General features: G+C 36.9%; 1 protein-coding gene across 2 annotated transcripts in view; it reads left to right on the top strand.

The window, feature by feature from the left end:
- The window catches only part of USO1 (USO1 vesicle transport factor), a 97,428-nt gene that overhangs the window by 19,087 nt on the left and 50,553 nt on the right, over positions 1-27,788 (top strand). For both annotated transcript variants that reach the window (XM_049632080.1, XM_049632081.1), the window contains exons 2-4: positions 6,400-6,486; positions 6,564-6,628; positions 15,841-15,917. In XM_049632080.1, the coding sequence (XP_049488037.1) occupies positions 6,400-6,486; positions 6,564-6,628; positions 15,841-15,917 (229 nt within the window). The remainder of the gene's footprint in view (positions 1-6,399; positions 6,487-6,563; positions 6,629-15,840; positions 15,918-27,788) is intronic.

Consider the following 27,788-nt stretch of genomic DNA (forward strand, 5'->3'; position numbering starts at 1 on the left):
TTTTAATTTATGTCCAAGGTAGTTAGCATACTAACTACACTGTACTGAGGCTATAAAAGCATCTTGATAACAGGATACATGTTCATTTATTTTGAGAGAGAGAGAGAAAGGGAGAGCGCTTGCAAGCAGGGACAGGACAGAGAGAGGGAGAGAGAATCTCAATCAAGCTCTGTGCTGTCAGTGCAAAGCCTGACTTGGGGCTCCGTCTCGCGAGCCATGAGATCATGACCTGAGCAAAGCCAAGAGTCAGATGCTTAACCAGTTGAGCCACCCAGGCGCCTCTAAGGGGTAGATTCCTTAGTGCCCCTTACCCATTTAGCCTATCTCCCCTCCCACAACCCCTCTAGTAACCCTCAGTTTGTTCTCCATATTTATGAGTCTTCTGTTTTGTCCCCCTCCCTGTTTTTATATTATTTTCATTTCCCTTCCCTTATGTTCATCTGTTTTGTCTCTTAAAGTCCTCATATGAGTGAAGTCATATGATTTTTCACGTAGCATAATACCCTCCAGTTCCATCCATGTAGTTGCAACAGGCAAGATTTCATTCTTTTTGATTGGAGTAATTGGAGTAATACTCCATTGTATATGTATACACCACATCTTCTTTATCCATTCATCCATCAGTGGACATGTGGGCTCTTTCCGTACTTTGGCTATTGTTGATAGTATTGCTATAAACATGGGGGTGCATGTGTCCCTTCGAAACAGCACACCTGTATCCCATGGATAAATGTCTAGTATTGCAATTGCTAGGTCATAGGGTGGTTCTATTTTTAGTTTTTTGAGGAACCTCCATACTGTTTTCCAGAGTGGCTGCACCAGCTTGCTTTCCCAGAGTAATACTCCGTTGTGTGTGTGTGTGTATGTATATATATATATATACACTTAGATATATACTTAGATATATATGTATATCTATATATATATCCCACATCTTCTTTATCCATTCATCCATCGATGGACATTTGGGTTCTTTCCATACTTTGGCTATTGTTGATAGTGCTGCTATAAACATTGGGGTGCATGTGTCCCTTTGAAACAGCATACCTGTATCCCTTGGATAAATACCTAGTAGTGCAGTTGCTAGGTCGTAGGGTAGTTCTAGTTTTAATTTTTTGAGGAACCTCCATACTGCTTTCCAGAGTGGCTGCACCAGTTTGCATTCCCACCAACAGTGCAAAAGAGATCCTCTTTCTCTGCATCTTTGCCAACATCTGGTGTTGCCTGAGTTAAATATACCATTCTTAAACAGTATCTGTCTTAATCTATTTGGGCTGCTACAACAGAAATATAATCTGGGTGTGGCTTAAACAACACGCATTTATTTCTCGAAGTTCTGGAATGTGGGAGGTCCAAAATCAAGGCACTGGTAGATTCTGTGTCTGCTGAGGGCCTGCATTCTGGTTCCTCCATATATCTACTCACTGTGTCCTACTTGGCAGGAAGGGAGATGGGGCTTTGGGGAAGTGATTAGGGAATGAAGATAGAGTCCTCATGAATGGAATTAGTGCCCTTACAAAAGAGACTCCAGAAAGCTCCATCTCCTCATACCATCACATTAGGGGTTAGGATTTCTAAATTTGCATTGGGGGTGGCGGCCCGGGGAGGGGTGGGGGGGGGACATAAACATTCAGTCTGTAGCAGTTTCACTTTCACATAGAATTGACTGTTTTCTTTTGTGCCCCAGCTTTACTCAGCACATACTTATATACCTTTAACTTGTTATTATTCTGTATTTATGTGACTGTCTTCCTGTGCAAGTTCCTTGTGGTTAGAGACCATATCTTATTTCGGTTAGTACAAGAACAAATACATGTGTCCTCAGTGTGTGTATATTAACTGAGCAATGACTGCATTCTAGTTAAAAAAATTTGGACTTGATAAGCAACAGGGGGCCAATTGAGGATATTTTTATTATGGTAGTTTATTTTTTATCAATTAAGAGCTTATTTCATACTATTAATTTTTTAAGTCTATTAGGGAGGACATGAGCAGGGGAGGGGCAGGGAGAGAGAGAGAATCCCAAGCAGGCTCCACAGTCAGCGCTGAGCCCAGTGCAGGGGCTTGATCTCACGACCACAAGATCATGACCTGAGCTGAAATCAAGAGGCAGATGCTTTACCAACTGAGCCACTCAGGCACCTCTGATTTCATATTATTTTGATCAGAGTGAAGATAGCATTTGAAAAGATGTGTTCAGTCAGTCATGAAAATATCTTAGAAATTCCAATAAAACATAAACCATTTTGCTTTACTCCATTATTGCTCTTTTTTGTTTATAAAGGTAATTCCTATTTTATCAAAATTCAAACATGAGAAATAATGTAAAAAATGAACATTTCCAGCAACCTACCAAATGGCAATATGGTACATCGTCTTAATATTTTCTATACATATTCACATTGTTTATTAATAGTATCATATTAAACCAAAATGAACTAATGCCAAACATACTGCTTATAATTTTTGTCCACTTTTTTTCTATTAAAAAAAATGGCTCTGATTCATTCATTTGATCAACTGCATAGTTTCTGAGTACCATATGTTAATTACTCTCTGATTGATAGATGAACCTTTAGATTCCCCTCCACCTTTTTTTTTTGTTTTTTTTTTTTCCAATTAACAGAAATTTATTGCTCAAAGTTGTGAAGGCTGGAAGTCTGAGTTCTGGAGTGCCAGTTGCAGACTTCTTATTATATTCTTATGTGGCGGGAACTGGATTTCCTTTTTAGCTATTAAAAGTATTGCTACAAAAAACATCCTAGTATAAAACGTTATGTAACTGTGGGGGTGTTTTTAAAGAGTAAATTCCTAGAAGTAGGAATGCCTGGCTAAAAAAAGGGTATGAATATTTTAGGTTGTAATTGTTTTTGCCAAATTGCCACTTTTTTAGGTTATTTTCCCTTTGGTAGAATATAAGCAAGTTAATTAATATATCCTTGCCTATCCTAGATATTTCTATTTTAAAAAATTTATTGGGGTGCCTGGTGAACTTAGTCGGTAGAGTGTGCAACTCTTGATCTCAGGGTTGTGAGTTCGAACCCCATGTTGGGTGTGGAGATTGCTTAAAAATAAAATATTTTAAAAATAATTAAAAATAATTTTATTAAATGTATTAAAGTATGTAGAAAAGTATGCATGTCAAATATGTAAACCTCACAACCTGAACACACCTATGTAACCAGCACCCAGATCAAGGAACAGAACATTATCAAGACCCAAAAAGTCCCCTTTGTATTCCCAGTCACTGCCTCTCTCCATGAGTAACCACTATCCTGACTTCTGCTAACACAGATTAATGTTACTTGTTTTTTTTATTTTATAGAACTGATATCATAGAATATTTGGTACTATTAATTTTAATCTTAGTGAGTCTGATAGGTAAAAATAACCTCATTGCTATTTTAGGTTGTATTTGTCTTCATAACAACTGAGATTATCTTTGTGTATATCTCAAAGCTTTGTAAAAAAAAATTGACAACACTCAAATATTAGCATATTTAGAGCACAAAATAAAAGACTGAAAATAAAAACAAAGCAAACCCCCAAACTCTAGGATTATGATCATCTCACTCCAAAATTCCTAAAGCTGAGTTTCTCCTTCAGTATCAAGTAGCCTTCAAGTGTTCACATTCAACAAATAATTGAAGAGTTTCTAGACATGGGAGGTCATATTTTGACACAGGGCTTTCTATATACTAACTATAGAGGAGTCTGAGGCTGAAGCTTGAGTTCAAGCCCTGCATGGTACTAGAACTCAGTACTCCATGAGAGTTGGGAATCCGAGGTCTAGGACTGGTGCTAAGGTCTAGGGCTCGTAAAAAGCAGAAAATGCCTATAAATGATTTCAATTCCTAGTATCAGTTATAAATGACCTAGAAAAAATTAAAAGATGTACAAGACCCAAGTAAAGGAAATTATAGTCATACTTAGGAAAACTATTTTTGGACTATGAAATTCTTTAAGCTGAAAGAAGGTAGCAAGCTTCATGTTTTCAAGAGATAGTTATGTAGTTTTTCTAATGGTAAAAAACAAATTGTGGTAGAAAAAGTCAACCAGTTATTTAATAAAGAGAAAGTTGTATTATTTGTGTTTTGGAAAGTCAATGTAATTATTACAAAAGTAAATATAGTTTAAGGTAGAAATAATTCTTAAATGTGAGCAGTTAGAATGAATAAAATCAAAGAGTAAGGCTATGCTTGGTTATCATACTCTGTCCGCAGTATGAAGAAATGCAAATCAGCATAGTAAAGACTTTTAGAAATCCTGCAGTGCAGAAACCTATTTAATTTTGTATAACCTTGTGTTTCCTGCTGGTTCTGCGATCATAAGAAATCTATTAATATCTTCTGGGACACTAGAAGTCTGCAGAACATAATTTGGAAAACAGTGTATGTATTTAAACACCACTAATTCAGATACATAGGATACAAAAGTGTGAGTGATATGCCATAATATTTATAGGATCTTAGTAACAGTCATTAAAATAGTAACTGTTAGAACTTAACAGGAGCCAAGTATCATGGTTTTAAGAACTATTCTTTATCAGATATTTTCAAATATTTTCATTCAGTTGGTGGTTTATCTTTTCATTCTCTTGAGAGTGTCTTTTGAAGAACAGAAGTGATGAGGTCCAGTTTATTTAGTTTTTCTTTATGGATTGTGCTCTTAGTATGTATGAGAAGTTTTTGCCTTATTAAAGGCTACTAGGATTTTCTCTTATGCTCTCTTCTAGAAGTTTTATAGTTTTAAGTTTCCAATTTTTTTTTAATGCAATTTTACATGCACAGTTTAGTACTTTTGCTTCAGTGGGCTCATAATTTACATGTAGTTTTACAACTTGCTTTTCTTTTTTCCCCACTGTTTATTAAATCATTGTATTTTCATATCAGTACAGTTAATTGTTTTGAGTGGCTGCATAATATTCTACCAAAGAATGTATAATTTATTTTCTTCTTTAAAAAATTTTTTTTAATGTTATATTTATTTTTGAGACAGAGAGAGACAGAACATGAGCAGGGGAGGGGCAGAGAGAGAGGGAGACACAGAATCCGAAGCTGGCTGCAGGCTCTGAGCTGTCAGCACAGAGCCCGACATGGGGCTCGAACTCATGAACCGCAAGATCATGACCTGAGTGGAAGTCAGATGCTCAACTGACTGAGCCACCCAGGCGCCCCTAGTTTTTCTTCTCTTGAGGGACAGCTGTCTCCCAATTTTTTTCCCATTGTAAATTAAATACCCAAAGGTTTTGTTTTATTTTATTTTTATTTTATTTTAGTTTATTTTAGTTTATTTATTTTGAGAAGAGTCCACAAGCAGGGGAGGGGCAGAGAGAGAGGGAGAGAGAGAATCCCAAGCAGGCTCTGCAGTCTTAGTGATATCAAGAACCGTAAGATCATGACCCAAGCCGAAATCAAGAGTTGGATGCTTAACCAGCTGAACCACCCTGGCTACCCCTGGAAGGTTTATTTTAAAATGCAACTTGAACTGTAATACCTGCAAATTTATTAAAAATTTTAAGGGGCGCCTGGGTGGCGCAGTCGGTTAAGCGTCCGACTTCAGCCAGGTCACGATCTCGCGGTCCGTGAGTTCGAGCCCCGCGTCAGGCTCTGGGCTGATGGCTCGGAGCCTGGAGCCTGTTTCCGATTCTGTGTCTCCCTCTCTCTCTGCCCCTCCCCCGTTCATGCTCTGTCTCTCTCTGTCCCAAAAATAAATAAAAAACGTTGAAAAAAAAAATTAAAAAAAAAAATTTTTAATAATAGAAATATTTCATCTCTATAGACTTTGAGGCACAGTTAAAACTTAAAATTTTAAGTTTTTATTTATTTATTTAAGTAATCTCTACACCCAACGTGGGGCTCAAACTCCTGACCCTGAGATGAACAGTTGCATTCTCTTCTGACTGAGCCAGCCAGGCACCCAAAAACTTAATATTTTTGGTATATAATTCCATCTTTTCTTCTTCAAATACTTAGTAGAAATATTAGGGTGAAGTTATAAACAATTATTATTTCAAAAACATTTTTAAATAAGTTCCCGTCTTCTACCATAACCCTGCTTTCCTCTTGGCTCAAACAGTTGTAAGCTGCATGTTTACAAAGTTCTGATTATACTAATGATTTCTCTTAATTCCTCAACTTATATGACTTATTTCATTTAACTTTTCTTTCACCACTTCTGTTTTTCAAGTCTCTGTGAGAAATCTGTCTGTAATGAGATTATAAAAGTACCTAATTTCTTTCTTTCTTTTTTTTTTTTTTTTAAAGCACCTAATTTCCATGACATCCCATTTGTTGATTTTTGTTTTCGAAAGTAAATGGTGTAAATTTAGGGGGGAACTTCATGTTTCTTTTTTGCTTTTTAAAGTTCTGTTTATGCTATTTCATTTTTTCATGACAGATTCAAAAGCTTTGTGACAGAGTTGCTTCATCTACTTTGCTGGATGACCGAAGAAATGCTGTTCGTGCTCTCAAATCATTATCTAAGGTTTGTAATGCTTTATCACCTACTAATTTTATTAAGTTGGATATTAGTTATTTTAACAGCATTTTTCTTTTGTGCAGAAATACCGCTTGGAAGTAGGTATACAAGCTATGGAACATCTTATCCATGTTTTACAAACAGATCGGTAAGTCTGTTTTTAATGATTTTTCTCCCTAATTTTCTTGCAATTTTAATTCCTTTGTTTTAGAGTCACTATTTTAGAAATGAAATGATTAGCTTATTAAGGTTATTAAGTTTTTATTTTCAGTTGTTTCAATAAATACTAATTGGATACTAGGTGCAAACCACTGTGCTAACCATTAAGACAGATAGAATCTCAGGGGTTGATATCTTTCCATTATGTGAAAATGGAATGACATGACTTCTCATTAAAAGCTGAAGATTTGTGGTTTGAATTGGTCAGTTGGATGTTTTGATATTTAATTAGATATACTGTAATATACTGTTCTATAACATAAAATACATATTATGGTATATCACTTATCTAGATTTGTCTTTATGGAGAAAGAAACTGGACTAATAGAGTGAAGTGTTAAATCTGAGCATGTCCTAAGAGAAAGATCACTAGCCTATTTTTATCACTTCCAATTTCTCTTTAAGAGATTTTATTTGCATCTTTGGTTTTAATTAACAACTATGCATGAATAGCTTTCAAAAATCTTATATCTAGTTAAATATATATTACAACCTTTAACTGCTCAGTGTACATTTCTACCATATCAAGATCTCTCATCGGTGTCTCAAGTTCAGAATGTTCAAGAGTTAATTTATCTACTCCTAATTGTGGCCTTCCGCCATCTCCTTCAACTGCCTTTGACCCAGGTCAACCTAGGTGGTAATACTGTTCCAACAAGCAAGAAACTGTAGGATTCATGCTGAACTCATCCCTCTCCTTAACCCATTATGCTCCTGCAGACCAAAATCCATACATTTCTTTCTATTTCCTTTGTTGATTTTTAGTTCTAGCTCAGTATCAATCAACGAATCAATTTTCAGAGCCTCTGTGTGTGTGTGTGTATTTTTTTGTTTGTTTTTAATGTTTATTTATTTTGAGAGACAGAGCTTGGGCAAGGGAGGGGCAGAGAGATTGGGAGAGAGAGAATCTCAAGTAGGCTCCGCACTGTGAGCACAGAGCCTGACGTGGGGCTCAGCCTCACAAACTGGGAGGTCATGACCTGAGCCAAAATCAAGAGTCCGGATGCTCAACTGACTAAGCCACCCAGGCACCCTTGTATTAGTTATCTTTATTATTATTATTACTTTTGCTGTATAACAAATTACCTCAAAACTTAGTGGCTCAAAATAATAAATATTTATTATCTCACACTTTCTGTGGATGAGAAATTCAGAAGTGTCTTAGCTAAGTGGTTCTGGCTCAGGGTCTCATGAGGTTGCAACCAAGATGTCAGCCAGGATGGTAGTCATCTGAAGGCTTGATTGGGAAGATGTGATTCCAAAATGGCTCACTTACTTTGCTGATGGCAGGAGGCTTCACTACCTCACCATGTTGCTCTCTCTATAGGACTGCTTGAGCATTTTTATGGTATGGTAACTGGCTTCTCCCAGAACAAGCACTTTTAGAGAGAAAGCAAAGAGAAAGCTAAAATGCCTTTTGGGACCTAGTCTCAGAAGTTGCATACTATCAATTCTACCGCTCTCTGTTTGTTAGAAGCAAGTTAATAAATACAGCATACACTTAAGAGGAGGAAGATTAGGTTCCATCTTTTGAAGGGATCTGTACCAAGGAATTTTTGGACATAGTTTTAAACAACTACTACCTCCAGACTGTATTCTTTGCCTCTGATCTTTTTGTCCCTCCATTCAGTCTGTGCATTATAAGAATTAACCTATCTGATGTATAAATCTTTTTTCACTTCATGCATTTCACCAGCTCAGTGCAATGTGAAGTCTAAGTTCTTTCTTCTTTTTAATATTTATTTTTGAGAGAGAGAGAGAGACAGAGAGAGCGAGCTCAAGTGCAAGCATGAGTTGGGGAGGTGCAGAGAGAGGGAGGACAGAGGATCCGAAACGAGCTCTGCACTGACAGAATTCAAAATCATGAACTGTGGGATCAGGACCTGAGTCGAAGTCGGACACTTAACTGAGCCACCCAGGTGCCCCTAATCTAAGTTCTTAAACAAGCAAAGTATATAAACTTTTTGAAGGTTTTGGTATTGCCTGTCTAACCTCATAGCCTCTTATTTCAGTTATATTTTAGCAACGCCTAGCTGCTTATTCATACCAGTTAGATTCTTTCCTCCTGTCAGATGGTACAACCCGCATTGGCTATCTTTTCAAAACCAACTAATTCTAATGCATTTGAATAAATACACTGGATATGTCAGGACTATCTGGCCTTTGTTTTTTTGTTTGTTTTAAGTTTTATTCTGAGAGAGACAGAGACAGCACAAGCGGGATAGGGGCAGAAAGAGGGGAAAGAGAATCCCAAGCAGGCTCCATGTTGCCAGCACAAAGCCCAATGTGGGGCATTAACTCATGAAACTGTGAGATCATGACCTGAGCTGAAACCAAGAGTCGGATGCTTAACCAGCCGAGCCACCCAGGCACCCCAGGACTGTTTTTTTGTTTGTTTGTTCTTAAGTAGGCTCCACGTCCAGTGTGGAACCCAGTGTGGGGCTTGAACTCAACACCCTGAGATCAAGACCTGAGCTGGAATTAAGAGTCGGACACTTAACCGACTGAGCCACCCAGGTGTTCCTGGACTGTTCTATTAACAGCATAGTGAGTAACTATAGTAGAATAATAGACGCCCCTAAGGATGTTCACATCCTAATTACCACCACCTCTGGATGTTACCTTATACGGCCGAAGGGACTTTGCAGATGTGATTAAATTAAGGACTTTGAGATGGGGAGATTATCCTAGGTTATCCTGGTGGGCCCAGTGTAATCCCAACGTTTCTTAAAAGTGGAACAGGAACGCAAAAGAGAAGGTCAGAATGAGGTGATAGGATAAGATCTTGATGTGTGGTTGCTGGCTTCAAAGGTAGAGGAACTGGGCCTCTAGAACTGCAAAAGGCACGGAAACAGATTTTCCCTTAGAGCCTATAGAAGGGAAGGCAGCCCTGCTGAGACCTTGATTTTGGCCCATTGAGACCCATTTCAGACTTCTGAACAGTAAGGTGATATATTTGTATTGCTTAAGTTTGTGGTAACTTGTTATAGCGTTAGTGGAAAACTATAAATAAAGTAATCTAAAGTTAGTTACCTGCTTTAAATAATATTCCAAGTTAGAGAAAATGGAGCCTAGATCAAAAAAACTTTAGTGTGATGACTACGCATACATACAATCTGTAATTTTTCTTTTATATTATTCCATGTGTCTTTATTCCATGTGCACATTTTCTCATTGAGTCTTACAAAGTTAGTAATGAATGACTAACATCTCAGTATGGAAAGTAGAATGTTACCTCTTATGTAAAGTGGCTTTTATTGTCATTTTAAGCACACAGCAGAAAACAAATGTGTAGATATTAGAAATTCTTGATATAAAGGTTAAGAAGTTGAGTTTTTAAAACATTTACTGCACATTTACTATGTGCCAGGTACCATGCTTAGAAGAAGGGTGTACCATTAGCCTGTGAATGTATGAACTCATAATTGTATCATGTTAGAGACTGCTTGTTTTATTCTGCCTTTTAGACAGAAACAAAGCTAAATTTCTATGAGCCTTCTTGTGTTTCACTCCCTTTCTTGTGTCAAAATAAATTCCCTTTCCATTTGCCTCTGCTACCTGTCAATTGCCTTCTGTTTCCAAAGTGTTTTGGGTTATTTTTTTTTTAAACGTTTATTTATTATTGAGAAACACAGAGAGACAGAGCATGAACATGGAAGGGCCAGAGAGAAGGGGAGACACAGAATCCAAAGCAGGCCCCAGGCTCCGAGCCGTCAGCACAGAGCCCGACACGGGGCTCGAACTCACAAACTGCGAGATCATGACCTGAGTGGAAGTTGGATGCTCAACCGACTGAGCTGCCCAGGCGCCCCTTGGGTTATTTTTTTTAACTTCATGGAAAGAAAAGGCCATCTCTTTCCACATCTCATCTTCATTACTGTTGTTTTTTGTGGGGTTTGTTCATTTGTTGGTTTTTTTAAGTAAACTCTACACCCAACTTGGGGCTTGAACTCACAACCCTTGAGATCAAATGAGTCATGCATGCTCTATGGACTGAAGCAGCCATGCATCCCTCTTCATTACTATTTTATGCTTCTTCTCCTGGCCTTTCCAACTAACACTCTGAAAATTCTTCCCCTGAATCCTCTTCATCCTTGGCTGCATCACAGAGAGCTCTGTTCCCTTTCTTGATGTGGCTTGAAACTCTGCATCTGTCTGTGGTTCTGCTTCTCTTAACAACCATATTGAGGAGAGACTGCTCATTCTCCAAAGTCCTACACTCAGAGCCTGAAAGTTTTCTAATTTCTCACTGTTTCCAAACCATGATGCCTAGATAGTAATTTTAAAAATTGAGATACAATTTTTTTTACCATAAAGTTCACCTTTTTGAAGTATACATTTCAGTGGGTTTAGTATATTCACAGAGTTGTGTGACCATCACCACTCTCTAAATCCATAACATTTTCTTTTTTTTTTTTTTTGGTAAAGATTTTACTTTTAAGTAATCACTGCACCCAACATGAAGCTCAAACTCACAACCCGAGATAAGAATTGCACGTTCCACTGACTCAGCCATCCAGGCACCTCAAAATCCAAAACATTTTCATCACATCAGAAGAAATCCTGTATCCATTAGCCATCATTCCCCATACCCTCCTCCTCCCAGTGCCTGGCCACTAATCTTTCTGTGTCTATAGATTTGACTGTTTGGGACATTTCATATAAATGGAATCATACAATATGTTACTTTCCTGTCTGACTTCTTTCACTTAGCATATTTCAAGGATCATTCATGTTGTAACATATATTAGTATTTTATTCCCTTTTTACAGCTGCATACTAGTCCATTGTAGGGATATATCTCATTTTGTTTACCCAATTTGTCAGTTGATGGATGTTTGGGCTATTTTCATTTATTAGCTGTTATGAATAATGCTGCTGTGAATTTTCATTTGCTAGATTTTGTGTGAACATGTGTTTTATACATAAGCATGCAAATGTCAGGGCATGTGGTTAACTCTGAGGAATTGCCAGACTCTTCTATATTTCCACCAGCAGTACATGAAGGTTTAGTTGTTCCTCGCCAACAAATTTGTTGTTGTCCTTCTTTTTTTTTTTCCCTTCTTAACAGCCATTCTTGTGAGTGCAACTTAGTATCTCATTTTGGTTTTGATTTGCATTTCCTTAATGACTAATTATTTTGAACATCTTTTCATGTGCTTATTGACCATTTAAATGCTTTTTTTTGGAGAAATGTGTATTCAAATCTTTGCCTGTTTTTAATTGAGTTACTTGTCTTTTTATTGTTGGATTGTATATATATTCTGGTTATAAGTCCGTTATCAGATACTTGATTTGGATATACTTTCTCACATTCTTTGGGTTGTCTTTTTACTCTTTTTTAAAAATTTTTTTTTTATTTTTTAATGTTTATTTTTGAGAGAGAGAGTGACAGAGACAGAGTACGAGAAGGGGAGGGGCAGAGAGAGAGGGAGACACAATCTGAAGCAGGCTCCAGGCTCTGAGCTGTCAGCTCAGCCCAACGTGGGCCTCGAACCCACAAACTGTGAGATCATGACCTGAGCTGAAGTCAGACGCTTAACTGACTGAGCCACCCAGGTACCCCTTTACTTTCTTGATAGTGTCCTTTGAAGCACAGAAGTTTTTAATTTTGACAAAGTCCAATTTATCTGTTTTGTCTTTCCTTGCTTATGCTTTTGGTGTCATATCTAAGTAACCATTGCCTAATCCAAAGTTTTGAGGATTTATACCTATGATTCTTCTAAGGATTTTATAACTTTAGCTCTTACATTTAGGTCTTTGATCCCTTTTGAGCTGATTTTTGTATATCGTATGAAGTAGGGGTCCAACTTCATTCTTTTGCATGTGAATACTTACCTGTCTTAGCACAAATTGTTGAAGAAATTGTTCTTTTCCTATTAAATGCTCTTTTCATTCTTGCCAAAAATCAGTTAAAATGAATGTTAGGCTTTATTTCTAGACTCTTTATTCTGTTGATCTATATGTCTATCTTTTTTTTTTAATTTTTTTTTTAATGTTTATTTATTTTTGAGACAGAGAGAGACAGAGCATGAACAGGGGAGGGGCAGAGAGGGAGACACAGAATCTGAAACAGGCTCCATGCTCCGAGCCGTCAGCACAGAGCCCGACGCGGGGCTCGAACTCAGGGACCGTGAGATCATGACCTGAGCCGAAGTCGGACGCTTAACCGACTGAGCCACCCAGGCGCCCCATCTACATGTCTATCTTTTATGCCAGCGCCACAGTCTTATTTACTGCCATTTTGTGATATGTATTAAAATCAGGAAATAGAGTTCTTCCACTTTGCTCTTCTTTTTGAAGATAGGTTTAGATATATTCTGGATCCTGTACATTCCCATACAGATTTTATGATCAGCTTGTCCATTTCTGCAAAGATGGCAGCTAGCATTTTTATAGTGATTGTGTGAATCTATAAATCAAGTTGGGATATATTACCATCTTAATAATATTCCTTTTCTATCCATGAACACAGAATGTCTTTTCAAGTATTTGGGTCTTGGGTAATTTCTTTCAATAATGTGTTATAGTTTCCAGTGTACAATTCTTGTACAATTTTAGTAAAATTTATTCCAAAGTATTTTAATCTTCTTTTTGTTACTTGAATTGAATTGTTTTCTTAATTTCTAATTATGTTTACTCATTGTTCATTGCTGGTATATAGAAATGCCATTTCTATAAATTGATTTTTTTATATTGAGCTTGTATTCTTCAATTTTGCTGAATTTATTAGTTCTGATACTTTTTTTTTAAATTTACATCCAAGTTAGTTAACATATAGTGTAATAATGATTTCAGGAATAGAATTTAGTGATTCATCCCCTACGTATAACATCCAGTGCTTATCCCAGCAAGTGTCCTCCTTAATGCTCCTTACCCATTTAGTCCATCCCCCCACCCAACACCCCTCCAGCAACCCTCACTCAGTTTGTTCTCTGTATTTAAGAATCTCATGGTTTGTCTGCCTCCCTGTTTTTATATTATTTTTGCTTACCTTACCCTGTGTTCATCTGTTTTGTATCTTAAAATCCACATATGAGTGAAGTCATATGACACTTACCTTTCTCTGATTGACTTATTTGGCTTAGTATTATACACTGTAGTTGCATCCACGTTGTTGCAAATGGTCAAGATTTCATTCTTTTTGATTGCCGAGTAAAATTCATTGTGTATGTATATACTGCATCTTCTTTATCCAGTCATAGTTCTGATACTTTTTAGTGGATTCCTTAAGATTGTATACAAGATCATGTCATCCTTGAATATGTGTAGTTTTACTTCTTCCTTTCCAAATCTGTATACCTTTCATTTCCTTTTCTTGCTCAATTGCTCTAGCTAGAACTTCCATTTCAGTGTTGGATAGAGGTGGCTAGAGGGAACATCATGATCTTGTTCCTGATCTTAGGTTGAAAGCATTCAGTTTTATACCATTACATATGATGACCTGGGAGTTTCATAGATTCTCTTTTATTATCTTGAGGAAATTTCTTTCTGTTCTCAGTTCCTTAATACTCTCTTAAAAGATGCTCCTCAAGATTTCTCAAAAGCAAAATGGTGAATAATAATTTTTTTATAAATAATAATTTTTAAAACTTCATTTGAAATTTACATCCTCTGGTTGTGATCCCCTTTGTCCCTCATCTTAGCTTTCACTTATCATTCGTAATTACTTCTTCATATTTATTGAATCTTTGTGACCTGTATTTCACTCTTGTTTTCCACACTAAATGCCATCATCGTCCATCATGTTTTCAAAATTTGTCTATCAACAACTATAATCTTATACTCCCTGATTTTATAAATAGTATTACGTTTACCATAAGACTTTTGTTTTGTGTGCTTGTTTTTAGATAATAAAGTATAGAGCAGTGAAACAAACTCTAGTAGTACAACTAAGGATCACACTGTTAAATATATATATCATGGAACATATATATAAACATAAACACATACCCATAAAATTACCTGGTTTGTATTAATTTTTCTAGTTTTAAAGTGTAATTTTGTAAAACAAATTTACTTGTAAGCTGTTTTAAAAAAAATACATATAGACACACACAGGAATGTGTATGTATCTTTTGCTAAATGGGATCATTCAGTACATTAATTTTATATTTAATTTTTTTTCTACTGACATTATATCAAAGGTGTTTTTTTTTTTTTAATTTTTTTTTTATGTTTAATTATTTTAAGAGAGAGAGAGTATGTATGCATGCATGCAAGTTGGGGAAGGCCAGAGAGAGGAGAGTGAATCCCAAGCTGGCTCTAAGCTGTCACCATGGAGCCCAAGGTGGGGCTCAAATTCACCCACTGTGAGATCATGACCTGAGCAGAAATCAAGAGTCAGACGCTTAACCGACTGAACCATGCAGGCACCCCTATCAAGGGTATTTTAATTGCCATGTCATTAAACATTCTTTAAAAATACTTTTTTGGGGGCATCTGGGTGGCTCAGTCGGTTGAGCGTCTGACTTCGGCTCAGGTCATGATCTCGTGGTCCGTGAGTTCGAACCCCGCATCAGGCTCTGTGCTGACAGCTCAGAACCTGGAGCCTGTTTCGGATTCTGTGTCTCCCTCTCTCTCTGACCCTTCCCCGTTCATGCTCTGTCTCTCTCTGTCTCAAAAATAAATAAATGTTAAACAAAAAAATTAAAAAAAAATAAAAATACTTTTTTTGCTTTAAAAATACTTTTATTGCTGCTGTATGTGTCTATTTTTTATTATTATACATTTAGGTTGCTTCTATCTTCCACTATTACAAATAAACCTTTATACATTCTTTACGCTTGCACTCTGATATTTTCTTAGGGTAGCTTTTTTAATTTTACTTTTTTGTTATTTATTTATTTTGAGAGAGAGCGAGTATGATGGCAGTAGGGACAGAGAGAGAGGGAGAGAGAGAGAACCCCAAGCAGTCCACACCACCCAGGGCTGACACAGGGCTCAGCCTCATGATTGTCAGATCATGACCTGAGCTGAAACCAAGAGTAGGATGCTTAACCAACTGAGCCACCCAGGCACCCCTCTTAGGGTAGTTTTAGATTAATGTTTTACACAGTCTTGCTAAATAACTGTCTAAAAATGATCATTAACATTTTATACTCTAAGCAGTGTATAAGTGTAATAATTTCTTTTTTCCAGTTCGGATTCTGAAATAATAGGTTATGCTTTGGACACACTGTATAATATAATATCTAATGATGAAGAAGAAGAAGTAGGTAAGTTTCTTTTATTGTGTTTTCTCTACATAAAATAACATATGCTATATATCCTGGAGTTGTGCCAATTTTTCTGGTTTTGAAGGTGAATTTATAAATTTATTTATAAGGGTTTGTTTTCTTTTTTAACTAATAAAGGAAAGACATAAGCTTAGTCCCAGAAAAGTGTCTTTAAAATGATTACTTTGTATGTTATTTGGAGATGAAATTAGATTCTTCTTTTTTATAAATTTTGCCCTCCTTTTGTATTTGTTTTAGTTAAGTAGTATGAATATTAGCAGTTTCTGGATTAAACATCATTTTTGGCTATTGAAAAAAGCTATTTCATTTATATGTTATTATCTGGTGAGCAATATGAAATTACGGAGTTTTTCCTTTTAACATGGGACTTTTGTTAATTTATAAGGAGCAACATCTTACTGAATTTAGAATTTCCTTTGTATTGTCTGCCTGGTGTGAAATGATACGAATCAGTTCAAAATTCACACACTTTTTTGGTACATCTTTCCTTTTTCTTTTGTTTCAAATTACTTGCATATTTAAAATAAGGTAGTCTGTCATTTTACTTCATTTTATTGTCAGTATGCGAAATACTTAAAGAGAAGTCCATACACATTTTGTTCTGTGTATTGTAAAAAATGTGCATTGAGTAACATGTGACTGTGCTGTTGAAGAATGCATTCTTCACATCAGATTACCTGTTGCAGGAGGACAGTCGGTGTTTCATTATTCTAGACAGCCAGAAGGGTGGACATATTTGTGCATTTTAGAAGTCTAATTTAGATTAAAATTATAGGATCTCTTGAAATTCTGTAGACAAATGATAAAGAAATGTAGATAATTATAACTTTGTACATATTTTATTATGATAATAACAGAGTGGAAATATAGATATTAACTTCACAGAATACCAGTACTAGAAACATTTGAGATTGGGTTGTGTTGAATGGTCACAATTTCTTGGACTTAAATACTCTTTTTCTTAAATTTTTATTTCTCTGTGATATCTAGCTTAAAACTTCACTTTGTTAATTTGTCAGGGGTGAAAAAATCTTTAGAAAACATGATTTGGTACCCATGGAATAAGAGGCTGTCAGTCACAGGACAACACTTAAATACAATGCACATAAGAACACACTTTGAAGAAAAAGATACTTATTTTCCTATTTATTTCTCAGATGAGAAAATTAGGTACAATACACTTGTTAGAACACATTATGATAAAAGACATTTTCTTTTTTTGTTCTCTTAGTTTCAGATTAGAAATTTAGCTCTTTTTGTAGTTTACAGCAGATAATTTTTCTGTTTTAAAAAATCATGTACAGCAATATTTTTAGTTAGGTAGTTTTTCTTTCTTATAAATTTATAATATAATCATGTTTAGAGTCAGTTTTTGTCTATGTGTGTTTGGGCTCATTTTTAATTCAGCATCCAAAAATGATTCTTTGAATAAAACAACATAAACAGTTCTTCAGAGAAACAGTAGTAGAATCACTTTTTCTAGGGAAGATTAAAATAGGAACTTAAACTTTGTTCTGGAAATTAACTTATCCTGAAAGGGCCAATTAAAAATCTGGATTGGGAAATATGCCCTTTAGTTTTATTATTGATACTTTCTACTGCTTCATCAAAAGGTGATTCTTAGCTGACATAACGAACTCCATTTTAGAGTTCTTTATTTTGGGGATAGTTTAGAATCCTTAATTGATAAATCTGTCTCATAATCCTCAATATATAGCATATGCTATATCTCTTTTAGGCTATCTCAGATATCTAATAAAGTGAATGAGTCTCTCTTTCCAAGGGATTATATTGCTCATTTGACATTTTTAAGCTCTTATTTATTTTATTGTGGATACTGCTACATAGAAACTGTTTTCTTCACCACCCACTTTGTATTTATTTTTGTCTACCTTTTCAGATGATGTTGAAGGTAAAAGATTGCATTTACATATGCATGATGCTTTTAGGCATAATTTCTGGTAATATGAAAAGGACACTGTCAAGTGATGTTTCTTCTGGCTGGTAAACAACATTGAGATTTGTTTCACTATATAAGAATCCTTAATTAAAGGGAAATATTTGATAATCTTATATAGCTATTTATTTTTTCTATGGTTATTAAACCTATTTATTGTCTAGAACACAAAATATTCTAGTGCACCTTTTAACAACATTATAGCTTTTTCTCTGGCAGGACAGTCTATTCAAATTACTTTTTGGGTATTTCTTGGAGAAAATTTTTGAGGCAGTTTATTTAAAAATAAAAATATTTGAGTGTGTATACGTACATATGTATACGTATTAATTTTGCATGTATTCAACAAGAACTGGAAAGTATTTCAGTTTAGAGAATACTTACATGTTGATATTGTCCCTTTAAAAGAATGCATGCACAATAATGTCTGGTTAGTGACATTTTTTATGTTAATTCACAGAATTCACTGATACTGTCTTTTTCTTGTAGTCTGCTTCAAGTTCCATTTACTTTTAACATTAATATTTCTTTTCCTCATAATTAAAGTAAGCAAGTTTTATTTTATTATTTTGCTACTTTTCCTGAGATCCTTAACTTTTTTAAATGAGGAGGGGACTATCCTTATCTAAAGTAGGCTTAAAATGGTACATGACAAAGTTAACTATACTTAACAAAAACTAACAAACTAACTTGTTAAAGTGCATAGCCTTCCCTTTGTGACATTTGAACCGCTTGTTTGGAAGCAGAAAATATCAAAACATTATGCCTTTACTCTTGTGACAATAAGCTGGTTTCCTTGCTGGGTAGTAGAAATTAGTAGTTGTTTCTATTATTGTTTCATCAGTTTGTATCATTTTTGTCTTATTTGAGCCTAATAGCAGCCTGTGGGGTAGGTGGTATTTTTCTCTTTTCTGAAGATGAGAAAATAAAAGCCCAGAGATCATGTAACTTACATAGTAGGATCTAGTAAGTAGCATAACGGTATTTTTTTAAACATTTTTTTTAAGTTTATTTATTTATCTTGAGAGAGAGCACAAGCTGGGGAGGGGCAGAAAGAAAGAGAGACACAGTCTCAAGCAGGCTCCATGTCATCAGTTCAGAGTCTGATATGGGGCTCAGACTCGCAGACTGTGAGATCATGACCCCAGCTGAGGTCAAGAGTCAGACGCTTAACCGACTGTGCCACCCAGGCACCCCAAGCAGTATTTTTTATATACTTTTTTTTTGTTCATTTCCCTGTTAGTGGGCATTTTCGTTGTTTCTGGATTTTAGCTGCTACATATAAAGCTTTTGTAAACATATATGTCTTTGTGTGGATATACGTTTTCATTTCTTTTGAGTAAATGCCTAGGAATAGAATGGCTAAGTGATATAATTGGTGTATGTTTAACTTTATAAGAAACTGCCAAAACTGTTTTTTTTTTCAAAGTAGTTGTACCATTTTACATTCCCAGTGGAATGTGTATGAGAGTGAGTTCCAGTTCCTCCACATCCTTTCCAGTACTTGATATGGTCAGTCTTTTAAAATTTGAGCCATTCTAATAGGTACGAAATAATATCTCATGGTAATTTTTATTTGTATTTTCATAATAATAAGCTTTTCATGTGATTTTTTTTGTCATCCATATAACTTTCATCTTTGAAGTGTTTATTCAGATCTTTTGTTCATTTTTACTGTTTTTTTCCTTATCTTGAGTTGTAAAAATTTTTTATATATTTTAGGTGTAAGTCCTTTGCAGTGTTAATATCTTCTTCTAGTCTGCGATTTTCCTAACAATGTGTTTTAAAGAACAAAGTTTTAAGTTTTGATTAAGTTCAGTTTATTGATTTTTTTTTTCTTTTATAATTTAGGCTGTTTCCTATTTGTGAAATCTTTGCCAAATCTGAAATCACTAAGATGTCCTCCTATGTTCTCTGTTAAAACATCTGTAGTTTTAATTCCTATGATCAGGTCTATGGTTTCTAGTTTTATACTTAGGTCTGTGATTCATTTTGAGCTATTTCTGGACCTTATCCTTTTCCTTACATGGTAAGGTACATGGTAAGCACACTTATCCTTTTCCTTACATGGTAGTGTCTTGATTACTATAGCCTTATAATAATCGTGAAATTATGAAGTGTTAAGTCCTCCAACTTTGTTCTTTTTCAAAATTCTCGGCTTTTTTAGGTTTTTTGCATTCCCATATCAGTCTAGAATCAGTTTGTCAATTTCTACTAAAAAAGACTGGCTGAGATTTTGATTTGGATTCTGTTGAATCTGTTGATTGATTTGGGGAACACTGACATCTTAACATTTTTGCACCTTCTAAAATTTTTTTTAAATGTTTTTATTATTGAGAGAGAGAGAGCGAACATGAGCAGGGGAGGGGCAGAGCGAGAGAGGGACACAAAATCCGAAACAGGCTCCAGGCTCTGAGCTGTCAATACAGAGCCTGACACGGGGCTTGAACTCACAAGTTGTGAGATCGTGACCTGAGCCGAAGTCGGACACTCAACCAACTGAGCCATCCAGGCTCCCCAACACTTTTGCACCTTCTTTTTTTTTATTTAATGTTTATTTATTTTTGAGAGAGGGAGACACAGAATCCGAACGAAGCAGGCTCCAGGCTCTGAGCTGTCAGCACAGAGCCTGACACGGGGCTCGAACACACAAACTGTGAGATCATGACCTGAGCCAAAGTTGGACACTTAACCAACTGAGCCACCCAGGCGCCCACTTTTGCACCTTCTTATATAAGAACATAGTATATATGTTTATACAGGTCTTCCTTTAATTTCTTTCAGTACCATTTTGGAGTTTTCACAGCACAGTTCTTATAGGTCTCATCAAATTAATTCCTAAATCTTTAATAATTTTTGGTGCTGTTTTAAGTGGTATTGTTTTTTAAATTTCAATTTCTAATTGTTCATTGCCTATATATAAAAATGCAGTTAAGTAGGTATATTGACCTTTTATCCCATAACTTTGCTAACCTCTCTTATTAGTTCTAATAGATTTTATAGATTTTTTATAGATTTTTATAAATTAACATAAATTTATAATCTGTAAATAGAGACAGTTGTATTTCTTCCTTTTCAGTCTGTATGCCTTGTATGTTTATTTCTCTGCCTTATGACACTAAGATCTCCAGTATAATGTTGACTAGAAGTGGTGAAAAAGGGTACTCTTTGCCTCTTTACTGATCTTAAGTGGAAACCATTCAATCTTTTACCATTAAGCATGATGTGAGCTGGTTTTTTGGTGTGTGTGTGTGCGTGTGTGTGTATGTTTTAAGATTTTGTTTTTAAGTAATTTCTGCACTCAATGTGGCGCTTGAACTCACAACCCCGAGATCAGGAGTTGCATGGTCTACTGACTGAGCCTGCCAGGCACCCCAGCTGGAAGTTTTTGTTTTTTGTTTTTTTTTTTGATGCTCTTTATCATTCAGTTTTGTGACTCTAAGTATCATTTATATATGTTTACCACTCTAATGTATATGTCCAACCCAAACTTCTCCACTGACATCTGTGCTTATGTTTATCCAATTGCTTGCCTTGATATCACCACTCTAATCTTTATCATGTGTCTCACACTTGACACATCCAAAATGGAACGTCTCTATGTACTCTTAGCTTACTTCTCCACAGTGATTTTCATCTCAGTAAATGGTAAATTTTGTAAAAAACTGTTACCACTAAGGTCTAAGCCATCTTTACTGCTTTCCTTGGTTGCTTCCTGTCTCCCTATTTCTCTTGTTCTCAGCACCGCAGCCAAAGCAATCCTTTTAAAACGGAAGTATTTTGTAAGTAATGTAGTTTGAGGGTTCAGAAACATTTAATTCTTTTACTGACACAAGAGCTGATGTATCAGAGAAATATTTCCTAGAGTTTTTGAAGGGTGAACCCAGCGTATTTGGGTACTTAATCATAAGTATTGAAAACACTTTTACTTTTGCTCTCTTCCTTTTCCTACAAATAATTAGATGTGATCATCACTGTCACTGTTGAGTGGCTTTGTTTTTCCTTTCATCTGCTGGTTTCTTTCCATTTTAAAGTATATTAACATTAAAATCTCACATTAGAAAAGAACTATTTGAGGGATCTTGACTGTCAGTTCCATTGGTTTTTAGTCACTGCCTGAAGCAATATGTAGAAAAGGATTAGTTGTGTCTGGCATGGTTGAGGGAACAGGGAGGAGTATATTTACCATGTCTAAATTGCCTGGATAGCATAGGCAGATTTTAAATGATCATTTGCTTTGGCAATTACTGCTTCAGTTTTTAGAGATCTTTTACATTTTTTTGACATTGAAACAATACATAGTTTAATCTAAAGATTATTAAGTCTTAAGGACAATTATAGAGTCTTTTAAAGAATAAACGTAGGGGAAGATGGCGGCGTAGGAGGACACTGGGATCACCGCATCCTGCTGATCACTTAGACTCCACCTACACCTGCTTAAATAACCCAGAAAACCATCAGAAGCCTAGCAGAACGGATTCTCCAGAGCCAAGTGCAGACGAGAGGCCCACGGAAGAGGCTAGGAAGGGCAGAGAGGCAGTGCGTGCTACATGGACTGGCGGGAGGGAGCCCGGGGCGGAGGGGCGGCCCGCCGGCAAAGCAGAGCCCCCGACTCTGGCTTGCAAAAGCGGAGGGGCCGGACAGAGTGTGTTCGGAGAGCAAGCGGGACTTAACATCTGGAAGCTTATAAGCTAACAGCCCTGCTCCGAGAGTGGGAGGGCTGGAGGACAACAGGAGGGAGAGTTGTTGAGCCCTGACGACAGAGCTCAGCTTGGCGGGGAATAAAGGCACTCGCCAGCGCCATCTCCCTTGCCCATCCCCCAGCCAAAATCCCAAAGGGAACCAGATCCTGCCAGGGAACTTGCTTGCACCTCACAAACACCCAACACTGTGCTGCTGTGGATCCATCCCTCCAGCGTTGGGTCTGTCTCCCCCCGGTGCGGCAAGGCCCCTCCCGAAGCAGATCACCTAAAGATAAGCGAACTGAGCCTGCCCCTCCCGCCCCCGTGCACCTTGCTGATCCACCCCAGCTAATATGCCAGATCCCCAGCACCTCAAGCCTGGCAGTGTGCAAGTAGCACAGACGGGCCATGCCACCCCACAGTGAATCCTGCCCCTAGGAGAGGGGAAGAGAAGGTGCACACCAGTCTGACTGTAGATCCAGTGGTGGGCTGGGGGCAGACATCGGGTCTGACTGTGGCCCCGCCCACCAATGCAAGTTATTCAAGACAGCACAGGGGAAGTGCCCCGCAGTTCTGCACCACTCCAGGGACTCTCCAAAATGACCAAACGGAAGAATTCCCCTCAGAAGAATCTCCAGGAAATAACGACAGCTAACGAACTGATCAAAAAGGATTTAAATAATATAACAGAAAGTGAATTTAGAATAATAGTCATAAAATTAATCGCTGGGCTTGAAAACAGTATAAAGGACAGCAGAGAATCTCTTGCTACAGAGATCAAGGGACTAAGCAACAGCCAGGAGGAGCTAAAAAATGCTATTAATGAGCTGCAAAATAAAATGGAGACGACCACAGCTCGGATTGAAGAGGCAGAGGAGAGAATAGGTGAACTAGAAGATAAAATTATGGAAAAAGAAGAAGCTGAGAAAAAGAGAGATAAAAAAATCCAGGAGTATGAGGGGAAAATTAGAGAACTAAGTGATGCACTAAAGAGAAATAATCTATGCATAAGTGGTATTCCAGAGGAGGAAGAGAGAGGGAAAGGTGCTGAAGGTGTACTTGAAGAAATAATAGCTGAGAACTTCCCTGATCTGGGGAAGAAAAAAGGCATTGAAATCCAAGAGGCACAGAGAACTCCCTTCAGACGTAACTTGAATCGATCTTCTGCACGACATATCATAGCAAAACTGGCAAAATACAAGGATAAAGACAAAATTCTGAAAGCAGCTAGGGGTAAACACGCTCTAACATATAAAGGGAAACCGATAAGACTAGTGGCAGACCTACTGAAACTTGGCAGGCCAGAAAGGAATGGCAGAAAATCTTCAATGTAATGAACAGAAAAAAAATATGCAGCTGAGAATCCTCTATCCAGCAAATCTGTCATTTAGAATAGAAGGAGAGATAAAGGTCTTCCCAAACAAACAAAAACTGAAGGAGTTCGTCACCACTAAACCAGCCCTACAAGAGATCCTAAGGGGGATCCTATGAGACAAAGTACCAGAGACATCGCTACAAGCATAAAACATACAGAATCACAATGACTCTAAACCCATATCTTTCTATAATAACACTGAATGTAAATGAACTAAATGCGCCAACCAAAAGACATAGGGTATCAGAATGGATAAAAAAACAAGACCCATCTATTTGCTGTCTACAAGAGATTCATTTTAGACCTGAGGACACTATCAGATTGAAAGTGAGGGGATGGAGAACTATTTATCATGCTACTGGAAGTCAAAAGAAAGCTGGAGTAGCCATACTTATATCAGACAAACTAGACTTTAAATTAAAGTCTGTAACAAGAAATAAACAAGGGCATTATATAATAATTACAGGATCTATCCATCAAGAAGAACTAACAATTATAAATGTCTATGCGCCGAATACAGGAGCCCCCAAATATATAAAACAATTACAAACATAAGCAACCTTATTGACAAGAATGTGGTAATTGCAGGGAACTTTAATACCCCACTTACAGCAATGGATAGATCATCTAGACACATGATCAATAAAGAAACAAGGGCCCTGAATGATACATTGGATCAGATGGACTTGACAGATATATTTAGAACTCTGCATCCCAAAGCAACAGAATATACTTTCTTCTCGAGTGCTCATGGAACATTCTCCAAGATGGATCACATACTGGGTCACAAAACAGCCCTTCATAAGTATACAAGAATTGAGATCATACCATGCATACTTTCGGACCACAATGCGATGGAGCTTGAAATCAACCATAGGAAAAAGTCTGGGAAACCTCCAAAAGCATGGAGGTTAAAGAGCACCCTACTAAATGAATGGGTCAACTGGGCAATTAGAGAAGAAATTTAAAAATATATGGAAACAAATGAAAATGAAAATACAACAATCCAAACGCTTTGGGATGCAGCGAAGGGAGTCCTGAGAGGAAAATACATTGCAATCCAGGCCTATCTCCAGAAACAAGAAAAATCCCAAATACAAAATCTAACAGCACACCTAAAGGAAATAGAAGCAGAAAAGCAAAGGCAGCCTAAACCCAGCAGAAGAAGAGAAATCATAAAGATCAGAGCAGAAATAAACAATATAGAATCTAAAAAAACTATAGAGCAGATCAACGAAACCAAGAGTTGGTTTTTTGAAAAAATAAACAAAATTGATAAACCTCTAGCCAGGCTTCTCAAAAAGAAAAGGGAGATGACCCAAATAGATAAAATCATGAATGAAAATGGAATGATTACAACCAATCCCTTAGAAATACAAGCAATTATCAGGGAATACTATGAAAAATTATATGCCAACAAACTGCACAACCTGGAAGAAATGGACAAATTCCTAAACATCCACACGCTTCCAGACTCAATCAGGAGGAAATAGAAAGCTTGAACAGACCCATAACCAGCGAAGAAATTGAATCAGTCATCAAAAATCTCCCAACAAATAAGAGTCCAGGACCAGATGGCTTCCCAGGGGAGTTCTACCAGACGTTTAAAGCAGAGATAATACCTATCCTTCTCAAGCTCTTCCAAGAAATAGAAAGGGAAGGAAAACTTCCAGACTCATTCTATGAAGCCAGTATTACTTTGATTCCTAAACCAGACAGAGACCCAGTAAAAAAAGAGAACTACAGGCCAATATCCCTGATGAATATGGATGCAAAAATTCTCAATAAGATACTAGCAAATCGAATTCAACGGCTTATAAAAAGAATTATTCACCATGATCAAGTGGGATTCATTCCTGGGATGCAGGGCTGGTTCAACATTTGCAAATCAATCAACGTGATACATCACATTACTAAAAGAAAAGATAAGAACCATATGATCCTGTCAATCGATGCAGAAAAAGCATTTGACAAAATTCAGCAACCTTTCTTAATAAAAACCCTCGAGAAAGTCGGGATAGAAGGAACATACTTAAACATCATAAAAGCCATTTATGAAAAGCCCACAGCTAATATCATCCTCAACAGGGAAAAACTGAGAGCTTTCCCCCTGAGATCAGGAACACGACAGGGATGTCCACTCTCACCGCTGTTCTTTAACATAGTTTTGGAAGTTCTAGCATCAGCAATCAGACAACAAAAGGAAATCAAAGGCATCAAAATTGGCAAAGATGAAGTCAAGCTTTCACTTTTTGCAGATGACATGATATTATACATGGAGAACCCACCAAAAGTCTCCACCAAAAGTCTGCTAGAACTGATACATGAATTCAGCAAAGTTGCAGGATACAAAATCAATGTGCAGAAATCAGTTGCATTCTTATACACTAATAATGAAGCAACAGAAAGACAAATAAACTGATCCCATTGACAATTGCACCAAGAATCATAAAATATATAGGAATAAATCTAACCAAAGATGTACAAGATCTGTATGGTGAAAACTATAGAAAGCTTTGAAGGAAATTGAAGAAGATATAAAGAAATGGAAAAGCATTCTGTGCTCATGGGTTGGAAGAATAAATATTGTCAAAATGTCAATACTACCCAAAGCTATCTACACACTCAATGCAATCCCAATCAAAATTGCACCAGCATTCTTGAAGCTAGAACAAGTAATCCTAAAATTCATATGGAACCACAAAAGGCCCCGAATAGCCAAAGTAATTTTGAAGAAAAAGACCAAAGCAGGAGGCATCACAATCCCAGACTTTAGCCTCTACTACAAAGCTGTCATCATCAAGACAGCATGGTATTGGCACAAAAACAGACACATAGACCAATGGAATAGGATAGAAACCCCAGAACTAGACCCACAAAAGTATGGCCAACTCATCTTTGACAAAGCAGGAAAGAATATCCAATGGAAAAAAGACAGTCTCTTTAACAAATGGTGCTTGGAGAACTGGACAGCAGCATGCAGAAGAATGAAACTAGACCATTTTCTTACACCATTCACAAAAATAAACTCAATATGGATAAAGGACCTGAATGTGAGACAGGAAACCATCAAACCCTAGAGGAGAAAACAGGAAAAGACCTCTCTGACCTCAGCTGCAGCAATTTCTTACTTGACACATCCCCAAAGGCAAGGGAATTAAAAGCAAAAATGAACCATTGGGACCTCATGAAGATAAAAAGCTTCTGCATAGCAAAGGAAACAATCAACAAAACTAAAAGGCAACCAACTGAATGGGAAAAGATACTTGCAGATGACATATCGGACAAAGGGCTAGTATCCAAAATCTGTAAAGAGCTCACCAAACTCCACACCCAAAAAACAAATAATCCAGTGAAGAAATGGGCTGAAAACATGAATAGACACTTCTCTAAAGAAGACATCCGGATGGCCAACAGGCGCATGAAAAGATGCTCAACATCGCTCCTGATCAGGGAAATACAAATCAAAACCACACTCAGATATCACCTCACACCAGTCAGAGTCGCCAAAATGAACAAATCAGGAGACTATAGATGCTGGAGAGGATGTGGAGAAACGGGAACCCTCTTGTACTGTTGGTGGGAACACAAACTGGTGCCGCCGCTCTGGAAAACAGTGTGGAGGTTCCTCAAAAAATTAAAAATAGGGGCGCCTGGGTGGCGCAGTCGGTTAAGCGTCCGACTTCAGCCAGGTCACGATCTCGCGGTCTGTGAGTTCGAGCCCTGCGTCGGGCTCTGGGCTGATGGCTCGGAGCCTGGAGCCTGTTTCCGATTCTGTGTCTCCCTCTCTCTCTGCCCCTCCCCCGTTCATGCTCTGTCTCTCTCTGTCCCAAAAA

The sequence above is a fragment of the Panthera uncia genome, chromosome B1, assembly GCF_023721935.1.
Source record: "Panthera uncia isolate 11264 chromosome B1, Puncia_PCG_1.0, whole genome shotgun sequence".
Classification (NCBI taxonomy): Eukaryota; Metazoa; Chordata; class Mammalia; order Carnivora; family Felidae; genus Panthera; species Panthera uncia.